Below are 17,088 nucleotides of genomic sequence, written 5' to 3' on the forward strand. Positions count from 1 at the left end.
CAGAGATTCTGGTATGTTGTATCTTTGTTCTCATTGGTTTCAAAGAACATCTTTATTTCTGCTTTCATTTCGTTATGTACCCAGTAGTCATTCAGGAGCAGGTTGTTCAGTTTCCATGTAGTTGAGCGGTTTTGATTGAGTTTCTTAGTCCTGAGTTCTAGTTTGATTGCACTGTGGTCTGAGAGACAGTTTGTTATAATTTCTGTTCTTTTACATTTGCTGAGGAGTGCTTTACTTCCAATTATGTGGTCAATTTTGGAAAAAGTGCGATGTGCTGAGAAGAATGTATATTCTGTTGATTTGGGGTGGAGAGTTCTATAGATGTCTATTAGGTCCGCTTGGTGCAGAGATGAGTTCAATTCCTGGATATCCTTGTTAACTTTCTGTCTCGTTGATCTGTCTAATGTTGACAGTGGAGTGTTGAAGTCTCCCATTATTATTGTATGGGAGTCTAAGTCTCTTTGTAAGTCTCTAAGGACTTGCTTTATGAATCTGGGTGCTCCTGTATTGGGTGCATATATATTTAGGATAGTTAGCTCTTCCTGTTGAATTGATCCCTTTACCATTATGTAATGGCCTTCTTTGTCTCTTTTGATCTTTGATGGTTTAAAGTCTGTTTTATCAGAGACAAGGATTGCAACCCCTGCTTTTTTTTGTTCTCCATTTGCTTGGTAGATCTTCCTCCATCCCTTTATTTTGAGCCTATGTATGTCTCTGCATGTGAGATGGGTCTCCTGAATACAGCAGACTGATGGGTCTTGCCTCTTTATCCAGTTTGCCAGTCTGTGTCTTTTAATTGGAGCATTTAGTCCATTAACATTTAAGGTTAATATTGTTATGTGTGAACTTGATCCTGCCATTATGATATTAACTGGTTATTTTGCTCGTTAGTTGATGCAGTTTCTTCCTAGCCTCGATGGTCTTTACATTTTGGCATGTTTTTGCAATGGCTGGTACCGGTTGTTCCTTTCCATGTTTAGGGCTTCCTTCAGGGTCTCTTGTAAGGCAGGCCTGGTGGTGACAAAATCTCTAAGCATTTGCTTATCTGTAAAGGATTTTATTTCTCCTTCACTTATGAAACTTAGTTTGGCTGGATATGAAATTCTGGGTTTAAAATTCTTTTCTTTAAGAACGTTGAATATTGGCCCCCACTCTCTTCTGGCTTGTAGAGTTTCTGCCGAGAGATCTGCTGTTAGTCTGATGGGCTTCCCTTTGTGGGTAACCCGACCTTTCTCTCTGGCTGCCCTTAAGATTTTTTCCTTCATTTCAACTTTGGTGAATCTGGCAATTATGTGTCTTGGAGTTGCTCTTCTGGAGGAGTATCTTTGTGGCGTTCTCTGTATTTCCTGAATTTGAATGTTGGCCTGCCCTACTAGGTTGGGGAAGTTCTCCTGGATGATATCCTGAAGAGTGTTTTCCAACTTGGTTCCATTTTCCCCCTCACTTTCAGGCACCCCAATCAGACGTAGATTTGGTCTTTTTACGTAATCCCATACTTCTTGCAGGCTTTGTTCATTTCTTTTTCTTCTTTTTTCTTTTGGTTTCTCTTCTCGCTTCATTTCATTCATTTGATCTTCAATCGCTGATACTCTTTCTTCCAGTTGATCGAGTCGGTTACTGAAGCTTGTGCATTTCTCACGTATTTCTCGTGTCATGGTTTTCATCTCTGTCATTTCGTTTATGATCTTCTCTGCATTAATTAGTCTAGCTGTCAATTATTCCACTCTGTTTTCAAGATTTTTAGTTTCTTTGCGCTGGGTACGTAATTCCTCCTTTAGCTCTGAGAAGTTTGATGGACTGAAGCCTTCTTCTCTCCTCTCGTCCAAGTCATTCTCTGACCAGCTTTGATCCGTTGCTGGCGATGGGCTGCGCTCCTTTGCAGGGGGAGATGCGCTCTTATTTTTTGAATTTCCAGCTTTTCTGCCCTGCTTCTTCCCCATCTTTGTGGTTTTATCTGTCTCTGGTCTTCGATGATGGTGACGTACTGATGGGGTTTTGGTATAGGTGTCCTTCCTGTTTGATAGTTTTCCTTCTGACAGTCAGAAAGACTGTCTGTTGGTCTGTTGGAGATTGCTTGAGGTCCACTCCAGACCCTGTTTGCCTGGGTATCAGCAGCAGAGGTTGCTGAAGATAGGATATTGCTGAACAGCGAGTGTACCTGTCTGATTCTTCCTTTGGAAGTTTCCTCTCAGGGGTGTACTCCACCCTGTGAGGTGTGGGGTGTCAGACTGCCCCTAGTGGGGGATTTCTCCCAGCTAGGCTACTCAGGGGTCAGGGACCCACCTGAGCAGGCAGTCTGTCCGTTCTCCGATCTCAACCTCCGAGTTGGGAGATCCACAGCTCTCCCCAAAGCTGTCAGACAGAGTCGTTGGCGTCTGCACCGGCCCCCGCTGTTTCCCCTGTTGGTCTTCAGCTGTGTGCTGTCCCCAGAGGTGGAGTCTACAGAGACAGGCAGGCTTCCTTGAGCTGCTGTGAGCTCCACCCAATTCGAGCTTCCCAGCGGCTTTGTTTACCTACTTAAGCCTCAGCAATGGCGGGCGCCCCTCCCCCAGCCTTGCTGCTCCCTTGCGGATACATCGCGGCAGACTGCTGTGTTAGCAGTGAGGGAGGCTCCGTGGGCGTGGGACCCTCCCGGCCAGGTGTGGGATATATTCTTCTGGTGTGCCTCTTTGCTCTTAGCGCCGTATTGGGGTGGGAGTTACCCGATTTTCCAGGTGTTGTGTGTCTCAGTTCCCCTGGCTAGGAAAACGGATTCCCTTCCCCCTTGCACTTCCAGGTGAGGCGATGCGGCGCCCTGCTTCAGCTCTCGCTGGTCAGGCTGCAGCAGCTGACCAGCACCGATTGTCCGGCACTCCCTAGTGAGATGACCCCAGTACCTCAGTTGAAAATGCAGAAATCACCGGTCTTCTGTCTCATCTTTTTAAAAGAATTATTATTTCAGTAGGTTTTGGGGGAATAGGGTGTGTTTGGTTACATGGGTAAGTTCCTTAGTGGTGATTTCTGAGATTTTGGTGCACCCATCACTTGAGCACTGTTCCCAATGTATGGTCTTTTATCCCTCGTCCCCCCTCCCACCCTTCCCCCCGAGTCCCTATAGTCCATTGTATCATTCTTATGCCTTTAACTTGGCATCTTTTTGACCCTTCTTTCTGGTATATCAAACCACAGCTAGGAAAGGTCCTTCGCTCTTAAGAACTCACATGATTATTTTGGACCCCACTTGGATAATGCAGGATAATCTCCACATCTCAAGATCCTTACCCTTAATCACATCTGCAGGGTCCTTTTTTGCCACGTGAGGTAACATCTTCATAGGGTCCAGGGAGGAGGGAATGGACATTCCTCAGAGGCTGTTATTCTGCCTACCACAGGGCTCCCTCTTTCTTCCTGCTGGTGTTAGGATGAAGGCCAGGTGTAGAGTGGTATAGCTTCAGGTTTATGGTACCTGATTACATGTGAAATTCATTCTGAGGCTTGCGCTCTCCCTCCACCTTCAGGTTTTATGTGGGGCTTACTTGAGGCTGAGGACAGATGTAGGCCTCAGTCTTATCTCTGAAAAGGGGATAAGGTGCTCCTGTACTCTCTGGGCAAGATCAGTCTATTACATGAATACAAAGCTCAGACATTACTTGAAAAATATATATTAGGGGCTGGGTGCGGGCAGATCACGAGGTCAGGAGATTGAGTCCATCCTGGCTAACAGGGTGAAACCCCGTCTTTACTAAAAATAGAACAAATTAGCTGGACATGGTGGTGGGCACCTGTAGTCCCAGCTACTTGGCAGACTGAGGCAGGAGAATGGCGTGAACCGGGGAGGCGGAGCTTACAGCGACCCGAGATTGCACCACTGCACTCCAGCCTAGGTGACAGAGCAAGACTTCGTCTCAAAAATATATATATATGTTTTTGTAATATATAATATATATATATATTAGTTGAGTCATTGGAATAGTATTGTCCTACTAAGAGAACTGTATTAATTTATTCGTTTTTGTTTATTTAATGAGGTTTAGTGAATATCTCACATCTTGACATTCAGCAGGCTAGAGTTATAGTATCAGTTGATGTTTGTCTTGAGCCAGAATCCTCTCTGGCTCTAAGAGGTTTGGCTCATAAAACTGGTTTGGACAATGAGAACACTTGGACACAGGGTGGGGAACATCACACACCGGGGCCTGTCGTGGGGTGGGGGGAGCGGGGAGGGATAGCGATAGTATTAGAAGATATACCTAATGTAAATGACAAGTTAACGGGTGCAGCACATCAACATGGCACATGTAAACATAAGTAACAAACCTGCACGTTGTGCGTATGTACCCTAGAACTTAAAGTATAATAATAAAATTAAAAATATTTTTTAAAAAAGTAAATTTAACCACCCACCCCCCCAGAATGGTTTGGGATGTGATTGTTATTCTTACAGGTCAGTTTTCAAATTTAAATTGATCGTAGAGATAGCTGTAAAACCAAATATGTGTTTTATTTTGCCAGTACCTTATATTGGTTGTAGAGTTGGCTAATACTTTCAGTATTGAATAAATTGAGAACTACTGTTTAATTTCATTTTTTCCTCGTACATTAAACAACGAATCTAAAAAGTATTAAATATTTGGGCCTTTCTTTGCAAGTTAAAATAGTTCTTCTCTTAGAAATAATTATCATTTCATTTATAATACAAAATCAGTTATCTGCAGAAGCAAGTGAGAATTTTTCATAAATGGTAATAAACGTAGTTAAGGTTTGTTGCTTGGGTTTTGTATTATACCAGTCAATTAAATTTCAGCACTACTTTTAATTAACGTTAATAGATCCGTCAGTTCCCGAAATACCTGTGGTATCAGAATTAACAAACCTAAATTCCAAAATAGGTCAGTGGGTCAGTAGGTTATTAGGTTAGGGAAAAACTATAGTTTTAATTTTTAAAATTGAAATTCCTGAGTTAGCCATTTTTAATTAATAATTTTAAAATTATTAACTAGATGAAACTTTTTTTTCTTTAAATGACTAGAACATAGAAAAATAGTCTCTGTTACTTAAGTTTTTGTTCTCTGGAATAGATAACAGGTTGTGTTTTATCTTATTAGCCTCCTGATGTATAACTAGGCCTCTAGTATTGGACAGTTAAAAGAAAAAGAAAAAAAATGCAGCACTTAAGTTTTCTGATTATAAAAGTAATGCATGTTCATTTGAGAAATTTTAGAAAGTACTAAAGAAGGAACAAAAAAACACCATCCATAAACTACCTAGGAGCAATCACAGTTGATACTTTTGGTATATTCAGGTTTATGTCTGATATCTTTTCATGCCACTGTTAATGCAGTTGGACATTTAAATTTGTCCTAACTTTACTATTTTTATTTCATTTTTTATTTTTTTGGAGACAGAATCTCGCTCTGTCACCCAGGCCAGAGTGCAGTGGCGCTATCTGAGCTCACTGCAACCTCGGCTTGGGTTCAAGCGATTCTCCTGCCTCACCCTCCCGAGTAACTGGGATTACAGGTGTGTGCCACCATGCCCAGCTAATTTTTGTATTTGTAGTAGAGATGGGGTTTCACCATATTAGCCAGGCTGGTCCACCCTGACCTCAAGTGATCTACCCGCCTCGGCCTCCCAAAGTGCTAGGATTATAGGCGTGAGCCACTGTAACTGGCCTAGCTTTATTATTTTTAATAATAACTCAATGAATATAAAAGTTTAGAGGCATCTTTGATTATTTTCTTGTTTCTCAAAGTGAAATTACTGGGTCAAGGGCATAATTTTCAAACCAATTTGTTTTTTAAGAAAGAGAAATTCCTCCTTTTCCTGGTTTATAAATTCCTTCTATTCCTAGTTTGTTGAATGGTGTTTTTTTTAAAAGCATGAATGGGCATTGGAGTTTGCTAAATGCTTTTTCTGCATCAATTGAGATCCCTAATATGATTTTTATCCTTTATTTTGTTAATGTGGTATGTAGCACATGGATTGGTTTTATTAATATATGTTGAACCTTGCTCAGATCCCAGAGATAAATACCACTTGGTCATGTTGAATAATCCTTTTAATTTACTGTTGCGTTTGGATTGCTAGTATGTTGTTAAGAATTTTTCATCAATATTAATCAGAAATATTGTCTGTAGTTTTTTTCTTATGGTGTCTTTGGCTTTGATATCAGCATAATGCTGGCTTCATAAAGAGTTTGAAAGTGTTCCCTTTTCAGTTTGTTGGAAGCATTTGAGGGGGATTGGTATTCATTCTTTCACTGTTTGGTAGAATTCTTCAGTGAAGTCGTGTATATGGTCCTGGGCTTTTCTTTGTTGGAAAGTTTTTGATTCAATATAATTACAAGTTATACATGTCTGCCCAGATTTTCTTTTTTTATTTTATCATTCTGACTTTTATTATCGATTAATTTGTCTATTCTTAAAAAAACTATGTACTCTCTTGTAAAGTCATCTGTGCTGTTGCATGTAGTCTTCTCTTTGTTATATAGCATTCCATTATGTGAATACCACATTTTGTTTATCCATTGTACTGTCAATGAAATCTGGATTGTTTCTAGTTTTAGACCGTTACGAATAAAGCTGCTATGAACTCTGTTCAGATTTCTATTCATGATTCAGCCTTGGTGGTAGATGGCATATTTCTGGGAATTTATCCATTTTTTCTAGGTTATCCAATTTGTTGGTGTATATTTATTGAGTTGTCTAAAAAAAAAATGCCTTTTTATTTCTGTGATGTCAGTTGTAATTTCTCCCCTTATTTCTGATTTTGAGTCTTCTCTTATTCCTAGTGTAGCTAAAGGTTTGTCAATTTTGTTAGTCTTTTCAAAGAAACAACTCTTAGGTTTTTGTTTTGTTTTGTTGTTGTTTTTCCTATTCACTGTTTTATTTCTACTCTAATCATATTTCCTTCCTTCTGCTCTCTGTGGGCTTTGTTCTTTTTCTAGTTCTTTGAGGTGTAAAGTTAGGTTGTTTGAGATATTTTTTTTATTTTTATTTTTATTTTTATTTTTTTAGCACACCAGGAATCTTTCTTCATTTTTAATGCAGACATTGACTAAAATAAGATTCCCTGTCAGAACACTTTTGCTGCATCCCATACATTTTGGTATGTTGTGTTTTCGTTTGTCTCAAGATGTTTTCTGATTTCTCTTTTGATGTCTTCCTTGACTCTTTGGTTATTCAACAGTGTGTTTAAATTTCATCTGCTTATGAATTTTCTCGTTTTCCTTCTGATACTGATTTCTGTTTTCATTTCACTGTGATCAGAGAAGATACTTAGTATAATTCAACCTTAAATTTGTTAAAACTTGTTCTGTGACTTGTTAGGTGATCTGTCCTAGAGAACGTTCTCTGTGTACTTGAGAATACTGTGTATTCTGCTGTTATTGTGTGGAATGTTTTGTGTATGTCTGTTAGGTCCATTTGGTCTGTACAGTTGGCCTTCTGTATCTGAAGGTTCCACATCTGTGGATTCAACCAACTGTGGATAAAAATATTTAGAGAATAAAACCATTTACAAATAATAAAAATTAAAAAATATATATAGTATAGCACCTATTTACATCGTATTTACATTGTATTATGCATTATAAGTAATCTAGAGATTATTTAAAGTATAGGGGAGGAGGCACATAGGTTATATGCAAATACTACATCATTTTATATAAGGGACTTAAACATCTGCAGATTTTGATGCTAATATTTGGTGGGGGTTCCTGGAACCGGTCCATCTCAGATAATGAAGGATGACTGTACTGATACACTGTTTAAGTCGATGCTTTCCTTCTTGATTTCTCTTGGATTATCTGTCCATTATTGAAAGTGGGATATTGACATCTCCTGCTGCTATTGCATCTGCTATTTCTCCCTTCAGTTCTATTGATGTTTGCTTAATATATTTGGGTCCTCTGATGTTGGGTATGTATATATTTATAATTGCTATATCTTCCTAATGAATTGACTCTTGTCTCTTGTATTTGACTTAACATGTATTTTATCTAAGTATGGTCACTCATACTCTTTAGGCTGCCATTTGCATGGGATATATTTTTCCATTCTTTCACTTTCAGCTTCTGTTCTTAAATCTGAGGTGAATCTTGCAGACAACATGTAGTTAGATCTTTTTTTTTTTAATCCGTTCAGCCACTCTGTGTATTTCAATTGAGGAGTTTAATCCATTTACGTTTACAGTAGTTACTGATAGAAAAGGGCTTGCTTTCTGTCTTTCTTGTAGTGCTATTGTCCCTCTTTTCCTTTCCTCCTGTTTTTCTCTATGTTTCTTTTCTAATTTATTATTTATTATTTATTTATTTATTTATTTATTTTATTTTTTTAGTGTAGTTGTGCTTTGACTCCCTTAGCATTTTCTTGTGTGAATCCTCACATGTGATTACCGTGGGGCTTATATATGAAAACACCTTACAGTTAAAACAGTCAATCCTAAGCTTATGACAATCTAACTTCAATTGCATATAAAAATTTAACTCCCTCACTCTCCCCTTGTTATTGATGTCACAATTTTATCCTTTTATATTGTATACTCATTGATGTTTTTATAGTTACAGTTTTTTAATACTTTTACATTTTAACTTCCATACCAGAATTAAGTGGTTGTTTTAGTTTATTCATGATGTTTTAAGTAATTTTGTTTTCTTTTGGAAATAATTTATAGAATTTATTAGTTATATACATTTTTGTGACAGTTCTAAATTTTATGTTTAAAAATCATTTTAAAACCCTTTTAATGATAAACTTCTATGTAAGTTGAATAAATCTAACATTTTTTCTTGTTTAAACAGAATTCTGAGACTTACAGTTGGTCATATAGAACAGTACCTTGAACTTAGAGTTTCCTGAAGAATCAGTTTAAAAGATCCAAAGAGTACAAAAGGTAAAGAAAGGTGCATCTTAGAATGCATCATAAAATGATATTTTTCCAGAAAAATAAAAGAAATCCATGAACTATTTTGACACACTAATTTAAGGAAAGTTTAATTAAAAAAAAAATTTTATGTGTGTTAATTTACCACCAAATGTAGTACCGGCTATGTTCTGATAATTACTTTAGATACTGGGGATTCAGTGATGAACAAGACAGAAGCTATCCCTGCTGTCGTGAAAACTGCCTTCTAGAGGAAGACAAGTAATACACAAGTGAGAAATTTGTGGTTTGTACTGTGCAGAGAATTAAAATGGATAGTGTAAAGTTGGGCACAGTGGCTTGTGCCTGTAATCTTAGCAGTTTGGGAGGCTAAGGTGGGAGGATTGCGTGAGCCTAGAAGTTTGATACCAGCCTGGGCAACATAGTAAGACCCCGTCTCCACCAAAAATTTAGAAATTAGCTGGGCATAATGGTGTATGCCTGTGATCCCAGCTACTTGGGAGGCTGAGGCAGGAGGGCTTGAGCCTGGGAGGTTGAGGCTACAGTGAGCTGTGGTTGCACCACTGCATCCAGCCTGGGAGACAGAGTGAGACCTTGTCTTACACATACAAAAAAAGGATAATGTGGTAGAGACTGGTGACTGCTTTCATTAGGCAGTCAGAGATAGCCTAATTGAAAAAGGGGAATTTTAGTTGAGATCTGAATGGCAAAAGGAGCCAGCTGTGTGAAGATCTGAGAGAATAGCTTTATAGGTAGTGAGAATAAGAAAGATAGTGAAATGTTTGAGGAACATAAAGAGCGTAATGTGACTGGAATATAGTAAATGATGGAGAGAGTATATGGAGATCAGGTTGGGGAAAAAAACCTGGGAGTCAAATGCCCATCAGTGACAGACTAGATTAAGAAAATGTGGCACATATACACCATGGAATACTATGCAGCCATAAAAAAGGATACTTTCATGTCCTTTGTAGGAACATGGATGAAGCTGGAAACCATCATTCTTCACAAACTATTGCAAGGACAGAAAACCAAACACTGCGTGTTCTCACTCATAGGTGGGAATTGAAAAGTGAGAACGCTTGGACACAGGGTAGGGAACATCACACAGCAGGGCCTGTCATGGGGTTGGAGGAGTGGGGAGGGATAGCATTAGGAGATACACCTAATGTAAATGATGAGTTAATGGGTGCAGCACACCAACATGGCACATGTATACCTGTGTAACAAACCTCCACGTTGTGCACATGTACCCTAGAACTTAAAAGTATAATAAAAACAAAATAAAATAAAAACCTGGGAGAGAAGCAAATTTACAGAAGAACGTTAAGTGTTGTAAGTATATGGCATTTTGGACACCTTTAAAATCTGTAGAAATGTCTAAAAAGCAGTTGGATATCTGACTGCATTTGACAGTGTATTCTAGGGGTGTGGATTTGGGAGTCACTGGTATGTAGAAGTGCGATTTATCTAGGAAGTGTATACAGATTGAGAAGGATTCAGCCCTGGCACATGCCAGTATTAATTAGAGGAGAAGGAGCAGCCAGCAAGATGAGTAGAAAAGCAGGAGAATATTCTGTCACTGGAACCAAGAAAAGAAAGTACTTAATAAATGCAGAAGTGGTCATCTACATCACGTATTACTTAATGGTCAAATAGAGAATAAACAGCCATTATTAGACTTGGCAATATGGAGATTTTGGATACTAAGAGTGAGCAATTTGAGTGGAGTGGTAGAGATGAAAGCCTAATTAAGAGTGATGAAGAAAGAATATGGGAAACTGCTGGTTAGAGGTGGCAAACAATACAATTAAATTTTATTTTCTCTTGAGACCTCACTGAAGCTAAAGTAAAAAGAGTCTTACAAAAAACATTAACTTCACAGGACAGAGAGATTGGAGAAGAAACAATAGCAACAAAATTTGGGACTGAAAAGCAAGAGGGAGCGAGGGAGCATAGTAACTTTCTTGCAAATCCCAGGATCCTAAGCCCACTGTGGGAAAGCTGAGAAACAAAACTTCTTGACACTATAGAACCTCTATAATTTTCTTGAATTGAAAACACTGTTTCTGGAAATATGAGTTATGGTGGAACTAAAACAGGATAATTTGTGCAAATCTATTTAAGACGTGATTATATTCCATGGGTCCTTTTCTTAGCTTTGGAACCAAGGCAGCCACCTTTTTCCTATCTTAGCAGAAGTCAGGAGATTTATTCCCTAGTAAGAATAAAATAAAGGAGCCACAAACATGGCTGAGAATGGGGGTAACATGTTAAAAATGGAAGGATTAAGAACCCAGGGTACCAGGTTTTTATACTCTTCAGGCAAGAGTTGAGAAGATGAATAATTCTTTTCTCTGAATTATAATCATCTTAAAAGAAAAGATCTAAAGATTCTGACATTGAGAATTCCCCAAATCAATATTTCAACCTGATAACCCTACAATAAAGTTAACAGTCAGCAAGCTGTATCACACAGAGCTTCAGTTTTTTTAGTGCTTACCCTTAAATATGAGTTCATGCTCAGAGATCAGTAGACATCTGAGGAAAAACCTCTTATGTGCAAGATAAAGGCCAAACCAAAAGGCCTAACACCAAGTTAGGGGAAATGGAGAGCAGTTAGGCAGGTGAAAATTAAACACAAACCTTAGATAAAGTTAAGAGGGATGCTATATCCATGAAATATGAACGAGAAACAGTAAGAAATGAAATTAGAAATGAAAAACTCATTGGAAGGGTTGAAAAATAAAGTGATCTATTGAAAGTAGAGCAGAAAGCCAAAGTGATGGAAAATTATGATAGAGAAAAAATAAGAAAATTACAACTGTCCAGGATCTCCAATATTCAAATAAGTGCTCCAGAAGGAGAGAGAGGAGATAGAGGGGAAAAACAAAGAATAGAGAACGACTCAAGAAAACTCTCCAGAATTAGTTACCAGTTAGGAAAAGCCTGTTGAGTGACCAGTACAGATACAAAAACAAGCCAAAACAGGGCACATCACTGTTCAACTTTAGGAAACAAGGGAACTTCCAGAGTGAAATAAATAGCAGGTCGCATTATTTTACTGATAAAGGATGTAATCCTTTATCAGTAATCAGAATGGCTTTGCACTTCTTGACACCACACTGGAAGCTAGAAGATAGTGAAGACTTCAGTATTCAGAGGGAAAAGTGATTTTCAACCAGGTATTCAGTATCCAACTAAACTATTGATTAAGGATAGACTAATGACAGTTTTAGACTTTTGAAGTCTTAAAAAAATTTACCTGTCATGTCCCCTTTCTTAGGCAGTTACTGGAGGAATTACTCAACAAAAATAAAGAAGTAAACTAAAAAAGGTGAAGGCATAGGATACAAGTAACAGGGAATATGACCTAACTAGAGACCCAGGGAATCACCAGGATGATGATGAATAATGGTCACAAGAAGGCAGCTGGTCCTCAGGTTAGTAGATAGTTTCCAGTCCCAGTAGAAACAGGTTGGGAGATTTCTAGTGATACCACTGTGAGAAGGTGAAATTGGTAGAATGTGTAATGTGTTTGAAGAAATAGTAGATTTAGACAGGGAAGAATTTGTAGCTAAGTTGGTAGTAAGTATAAACAAAACTAGGTAAACAACAAAACGGTAACTCTAGGAAAAACTCAAAGGAAAAGTAATTATAGTATACTCTATGGCTCAGCTCTGAATTGGCATTTACAGAGTCAAAATGATGTTAACTCCAAATATAACCACCTAACCAAAATTACGATACTGAGAAATTGGGGAAGTGTGCATGTGTATGAATAAAATAGTAATGTGATGCATGCTGAGCTGGGAAGTCATATCACCAGATAACTCTAATCTCAAGTTGCTTAAGTAAAGGAGCATTCAATTCCTAGCTGTAACTTGATCCTTTATAATTGGGGAACTTTGTTTTTTGGAATTTTTAATTTTAATTTGAATTTATGTGGGTACCTAGTATATATATTTATAAGGTACATGAGATTTTTTGATAAAGACATGCAGTATGTAATAATCACATCATGTAAAATGGGATATCCCCTCAAGCATTTATCCTTTGTGTTACAAACAATCCAGTTACATTATTTTCGTTATTTTAAATGTAACTGGTGAATTTTGGATTCCAGTAACTGCAACCGAGCCTTTTAAAGACATTGCCTATCATTGTGGTCTAATCATGTCGAACTTAAAAAATAATGAAATTTATTCTATATTAGATTATATGTTTGACATTCCACTTCAGCTTGTGTAGGGAAGTGGCATGGCATCTGTATCCTTAGACTGCACACCATGGACGAGTGTGACTCTAGCTAGTCTCTTTCTGAATTGAAAGCATGGGACCTGCAGTAGTCTGCAAACAAAATAGTTTGGCTGTTCCACCTTACCAGTTTGTCGCTAAAGTTAATTTGACACCATTTTAAAAAGTTTAGGGAAATCTTCTAACATTTATTTTAGGGTACATGTCCAGCCTATTTTACTTATTCCTTTCCCTTTCGTGTAAGTAAAGTGTGTCTGTCAATTGACTGAAAAGATGAAGATCTTGTGCTCGACTGTTAAGAGATATATCTGAACGGTCACGGTGGCTCAAGCCTGTAATCCCAGCACTTTGGGAGGCTGAGGCGGGCAGATCACCAGAGTTCAGGAGTTCGAGACCAACCTGACCAATATGGTGAAACCTCATTTCTACTAAAAATACAAAAATTAGCTGGCTTTTGGTGGTGTGTGCCTCTAATCCCAGCTACTGAGGAGGCTGAGGCAGGATAATCGCTTGAACCTGGGAGGCGGAGGTTGCAATGAGCTGACATCGCGCCACTGCACTCCGGCCTGGACCACAGAGGGAGACCCTGTCTCAAAAAAAGAGAGATTTTACATTCTATTAGCTAGACAAATAATTTTTAGAAGAATATTGTTAACAACAGTAGTTAAACAGCCTAATGAAGCATCAGCCTGTATCTTCTAAACTGTATTAGATTCACCCTTTTCGCAGTCGGCAAGGCTCTTCCTGTAGTATAACCCTTAATTCTTGGCGTTGCCAGTCCCCCGCCCCCGCCGTCCGCCCTTTTTTTGGTAGTTTGTCTTATTTTCTACCTTTTGATAATTAAGCCATACTGATGATGGCTTACTGGGTGCCTTAAAAGGCTCAGATCTGGCCTTTTAAACTTTTTACTGTTAACAATTCTTTTTTAATTCACTGAAATTTGCCCTGTTACTTTTATACTATTCTTGTTCTAGTGATAGAATCAGCCTCAGTTTTTACCATGAAGATAAATATGTCTGTTGGACCAGAGGGATGTACTTAGGTGGTCTTTAAATTCTCTTCTACCTCTAAAATTCTGTAGTTCTGTGTTCCATCTGCTGATACTACCTCAGACACTTGAAATCACAACATTTCATTCTGGCGTTAGTTCTTTTTATTTTATTATTTCTATCTTTGACTCTGCCACTCATTTTCTTTTAAAAACTCTTAGTCCTGGGTATGGTAGCGAGTACCTGTAATCCCAGCTAGTCAGGAGGCTGAAGTGGCAGGATTGCTTGAGCCCAGGATTTCAAGGCAGCAGTGAGCTATGATCATGCCACAGCACTCCAGCCTGGGCAACAGAGTAAGACCCCATCTCAAAAACAAAAAGAAAAAAAAATATTCTCAGCCTCTCACAGTTCTTCTTCTGCAGCCGTAACCATACAGGCAATGCAGCAGTGTTACCAGGGTTATTCTCCTTTCCTCTCATGAAGGTGCATTTAAAAACAGTGACCGAATGTTTAGAATCTCATGTTCTTGTAATATCTTTAATCTTCTTTGGTTTAGAAATGCTCCCATGTGCATTTCCTTTGAATGTTGAACATTTTGTTGATGCTCAAAAGCTTTCAGATTTTGGAGCATTTTGCTATTCAGGTTTTCAGATTAGGGATACTCAACCTGTAGAATATAGAGAGACAAATTTTAGGCTTGTGATCCAGCTTGAAAGCAGTAAGTTTTACTTCCTTCAATTTGGTATGAGACTATAGTAAGACTGTCCTGTATTTGACTTGCCTTTGCCAGTTTACCACTTGTATTCTCACTTTATGGTCTCATAATTAAAACTTTAAATTGTAACATGCCAGGTTTTTCATAAGGAAAATGCTAAACCTCCTAATTTCTCAAATACGATATTCTTTTGTCTCACTAAGGCCTGTGCCTTTAAAATTGCCATTCCTGTAGCTTAAAATTCTTTCACCTATTACCTGTTTCTGTCCTTCAGCTTGTTGCTTCTCAAACTTAAGTGGTCATACATTATCACATGGAGCCCTTGTGAAAATGTAGATTCTGGTTGTTAAGGCTGGGATAGGGCCCAAGATTTTGCCTTTGAAAACAAGCTCTCAGAGGATGGTGATGCTGCCCATCCCTGTACCATATTTGCATTAAAAAGAATCTTGACTCCTGACAGACTTACTGTCATGAAGAATATTTCCTCGTGTCCCCCCTCTAATTGCCATGGGTACACATAATTGTTCCTTGCCCAGTGGTAGCATTACACAGTATATACCTTCATTATACCTCTTACTATAATTACTTAGATATCTATCTTCCTGCTCAATTGCAGTTTTTCCTACAGGGACTGTGTCTTTCACTGTTGTGTACTCAAAGCCTGCTGTACTGTTTAGCAGAAAATAGGCTTTCAACAAATGGTTTTTTTTTTTTTTTTTTTTTTTTTTTGAGATGGAGTCTCGCTCTATCGCCCAGGCTGGAGTGCAGTGGCCGGATCTCAGCTCACTGCAAGCTCCGCCTCCCGGGTTTACACCATTCTCCTGCCTCAGCCTCCCGAGTAGCTGGGACTACAGGCGCCTGCCACCTCGCCCGGCTGGTTTTTTGTATTTTTTAGTAGAGACGGGGTTTCACGGTGTTAGCCAGGATGGTCTCGATCTCCTGATCTCGTGATCCACCCGTCTCGGCCTCCCAAAGTGCTGGGATTACAGGCTTGAGCCACCGCGCCCGGCCTCAAAAAATGTTTATTGCTGAATAGATGGTGTTGTTACAGAGTATTTGTAGTTATATAGTCAAATATATACTGAATATTGAGAATGTCTGTTTTATTTTGATTGGTAGTAAAGAGAAAGTTAATACGAGCCTGAATTACTTTTTTTCTTGTAGTTGTTTTTTAGGAGGGGAGAAAAAGCCTCAAATGTACCTCAGCCATAGGTATTTGCTTGAAAATAATGTTCTAGTCTTCAGTACAAACAAAATGTTTTGAAGTCTCTGTGATAACATATAGTATTTCTCAGGATAACTTTGTGGAAATAAGATTTTTAGAAAACTAATGACCATTTATTTTTCTCTTCACATAAGGAGAAGTACAAATGTCTACTACAAGACGAAAACGTAGTATGTTATGTTGTTTACCGTAAGCTGTAGTAAAATGAGCTCGATTGTTGACAGGTATGTTTTTGAAGACTCTTATTTTAAGTTATATATAGTTATTTTAAAATGCACTGTTAAAATGATGGTCTATATGAAATTGATAGAAGCAGTTTTATGCCTAAACATAATTACTGTTGCATTCAGTTTCTGTATTAAACAAATATAGTGTAAAAAAGTAAGTAAGGTATATCAATATTTTTCTAGAGCCAAAGTCAGAAACATATGGCTTGTGTGTTTTAAATGAGTCCTGACCTGTAATTTTGAGTGATTTGGTCATAGCTGCTCTGAAGGAAATTCTGACAGTTGCAGATGTTTCCTTGGAACCGTCTAGAGTCCTTTTTCTTCTAATCTAACTTCATCCCTTCAAGCATCTTAGCATTTGTGACTGATAAGAGGTAACTATAATTAGGATTTCATTAGTTAAAATTGTAATCTTTACATCTTACTCTTGGGAAAAGGGTAACTCTCCATATTCCTTTGATTTTAATACTTGAAATTTTTGGAGGAGGGTAGAAGGGGGCAGAGAGGGTTAAAAAAACTATTGGGTACTGTGGTCACTACTTAGGTGGTAATATCATTGGTACACGAAACCTCAGCGACACGCAGTCTACCCATGTGAAAAACCTGCACATATACCCCGGAACTTAAAGTAAAAGTAGAAAAGAAAAGACTTTAAGTTGTCTTTGTTTTTTACATTTTAGCATCTCTTATCATAATTTAATTGGTAGCACTCTTTTTTTCTTTCTTAAGGGCACATAAAATAGTGGTGATCTTAATAGTCAATAATATCTTAAATTTGATATAATCCAATAACATTTTTAAAGCATTTACTCT

General features: G+C 38.1%; 1 protein-coding gene across 5 annotated transcripts in view; it reads left to right on the forward strand.

Moving 5' to 3' along the window:
* The window catches only part of CLOCK (clock circadian regulator), a 125,167-nt gene that overhangs the window by 51,930 nt on the left and 56,149 nt on the right, over positions 1-17,088 (forward strand). For 3 of the 5 annotated variants that reach the window (XM_030922284.1, XM_030922287.1, XM_030922299.1), the window contains 2 exons: positions 8,780-8,871; positions 16,183-16,272. In XM_030922284.1, the coding sequence (XP_030778144.1) occupies positions 16,226-16,272 (47 nt within the window). In that variant the 5' untranslated portion in view covers positions 8,780-8,871; positions 16,183-16,225. Of the gene's footprint in view, positions 1-8,779; positions 8,872-9,048; positions 9,135-16,182; positions 16,273-17,088 lie in introns of all 5 variants that reach the window. The other 2 variants (XM_030922289.1, XM_010362918.2) reach the window with 2 other exon arrangements.

This window comes from Rhinopithecus roxellana, chromosome 2 (genome assembly GCF_007565055.1).
Source record: "Rhinopithecus roxellana isolate Shanxi Qingling chromosome 2, ASM756505v1, whole genome shotgun sequence".
Taxonomy (NCBI): domain Eukaryota; kingdom Metazoa; phylum Chordata; class Mammalia; order Primates; family Cercopithecidae; genus Rhinopithecus; species Rhinopithecus roxellana.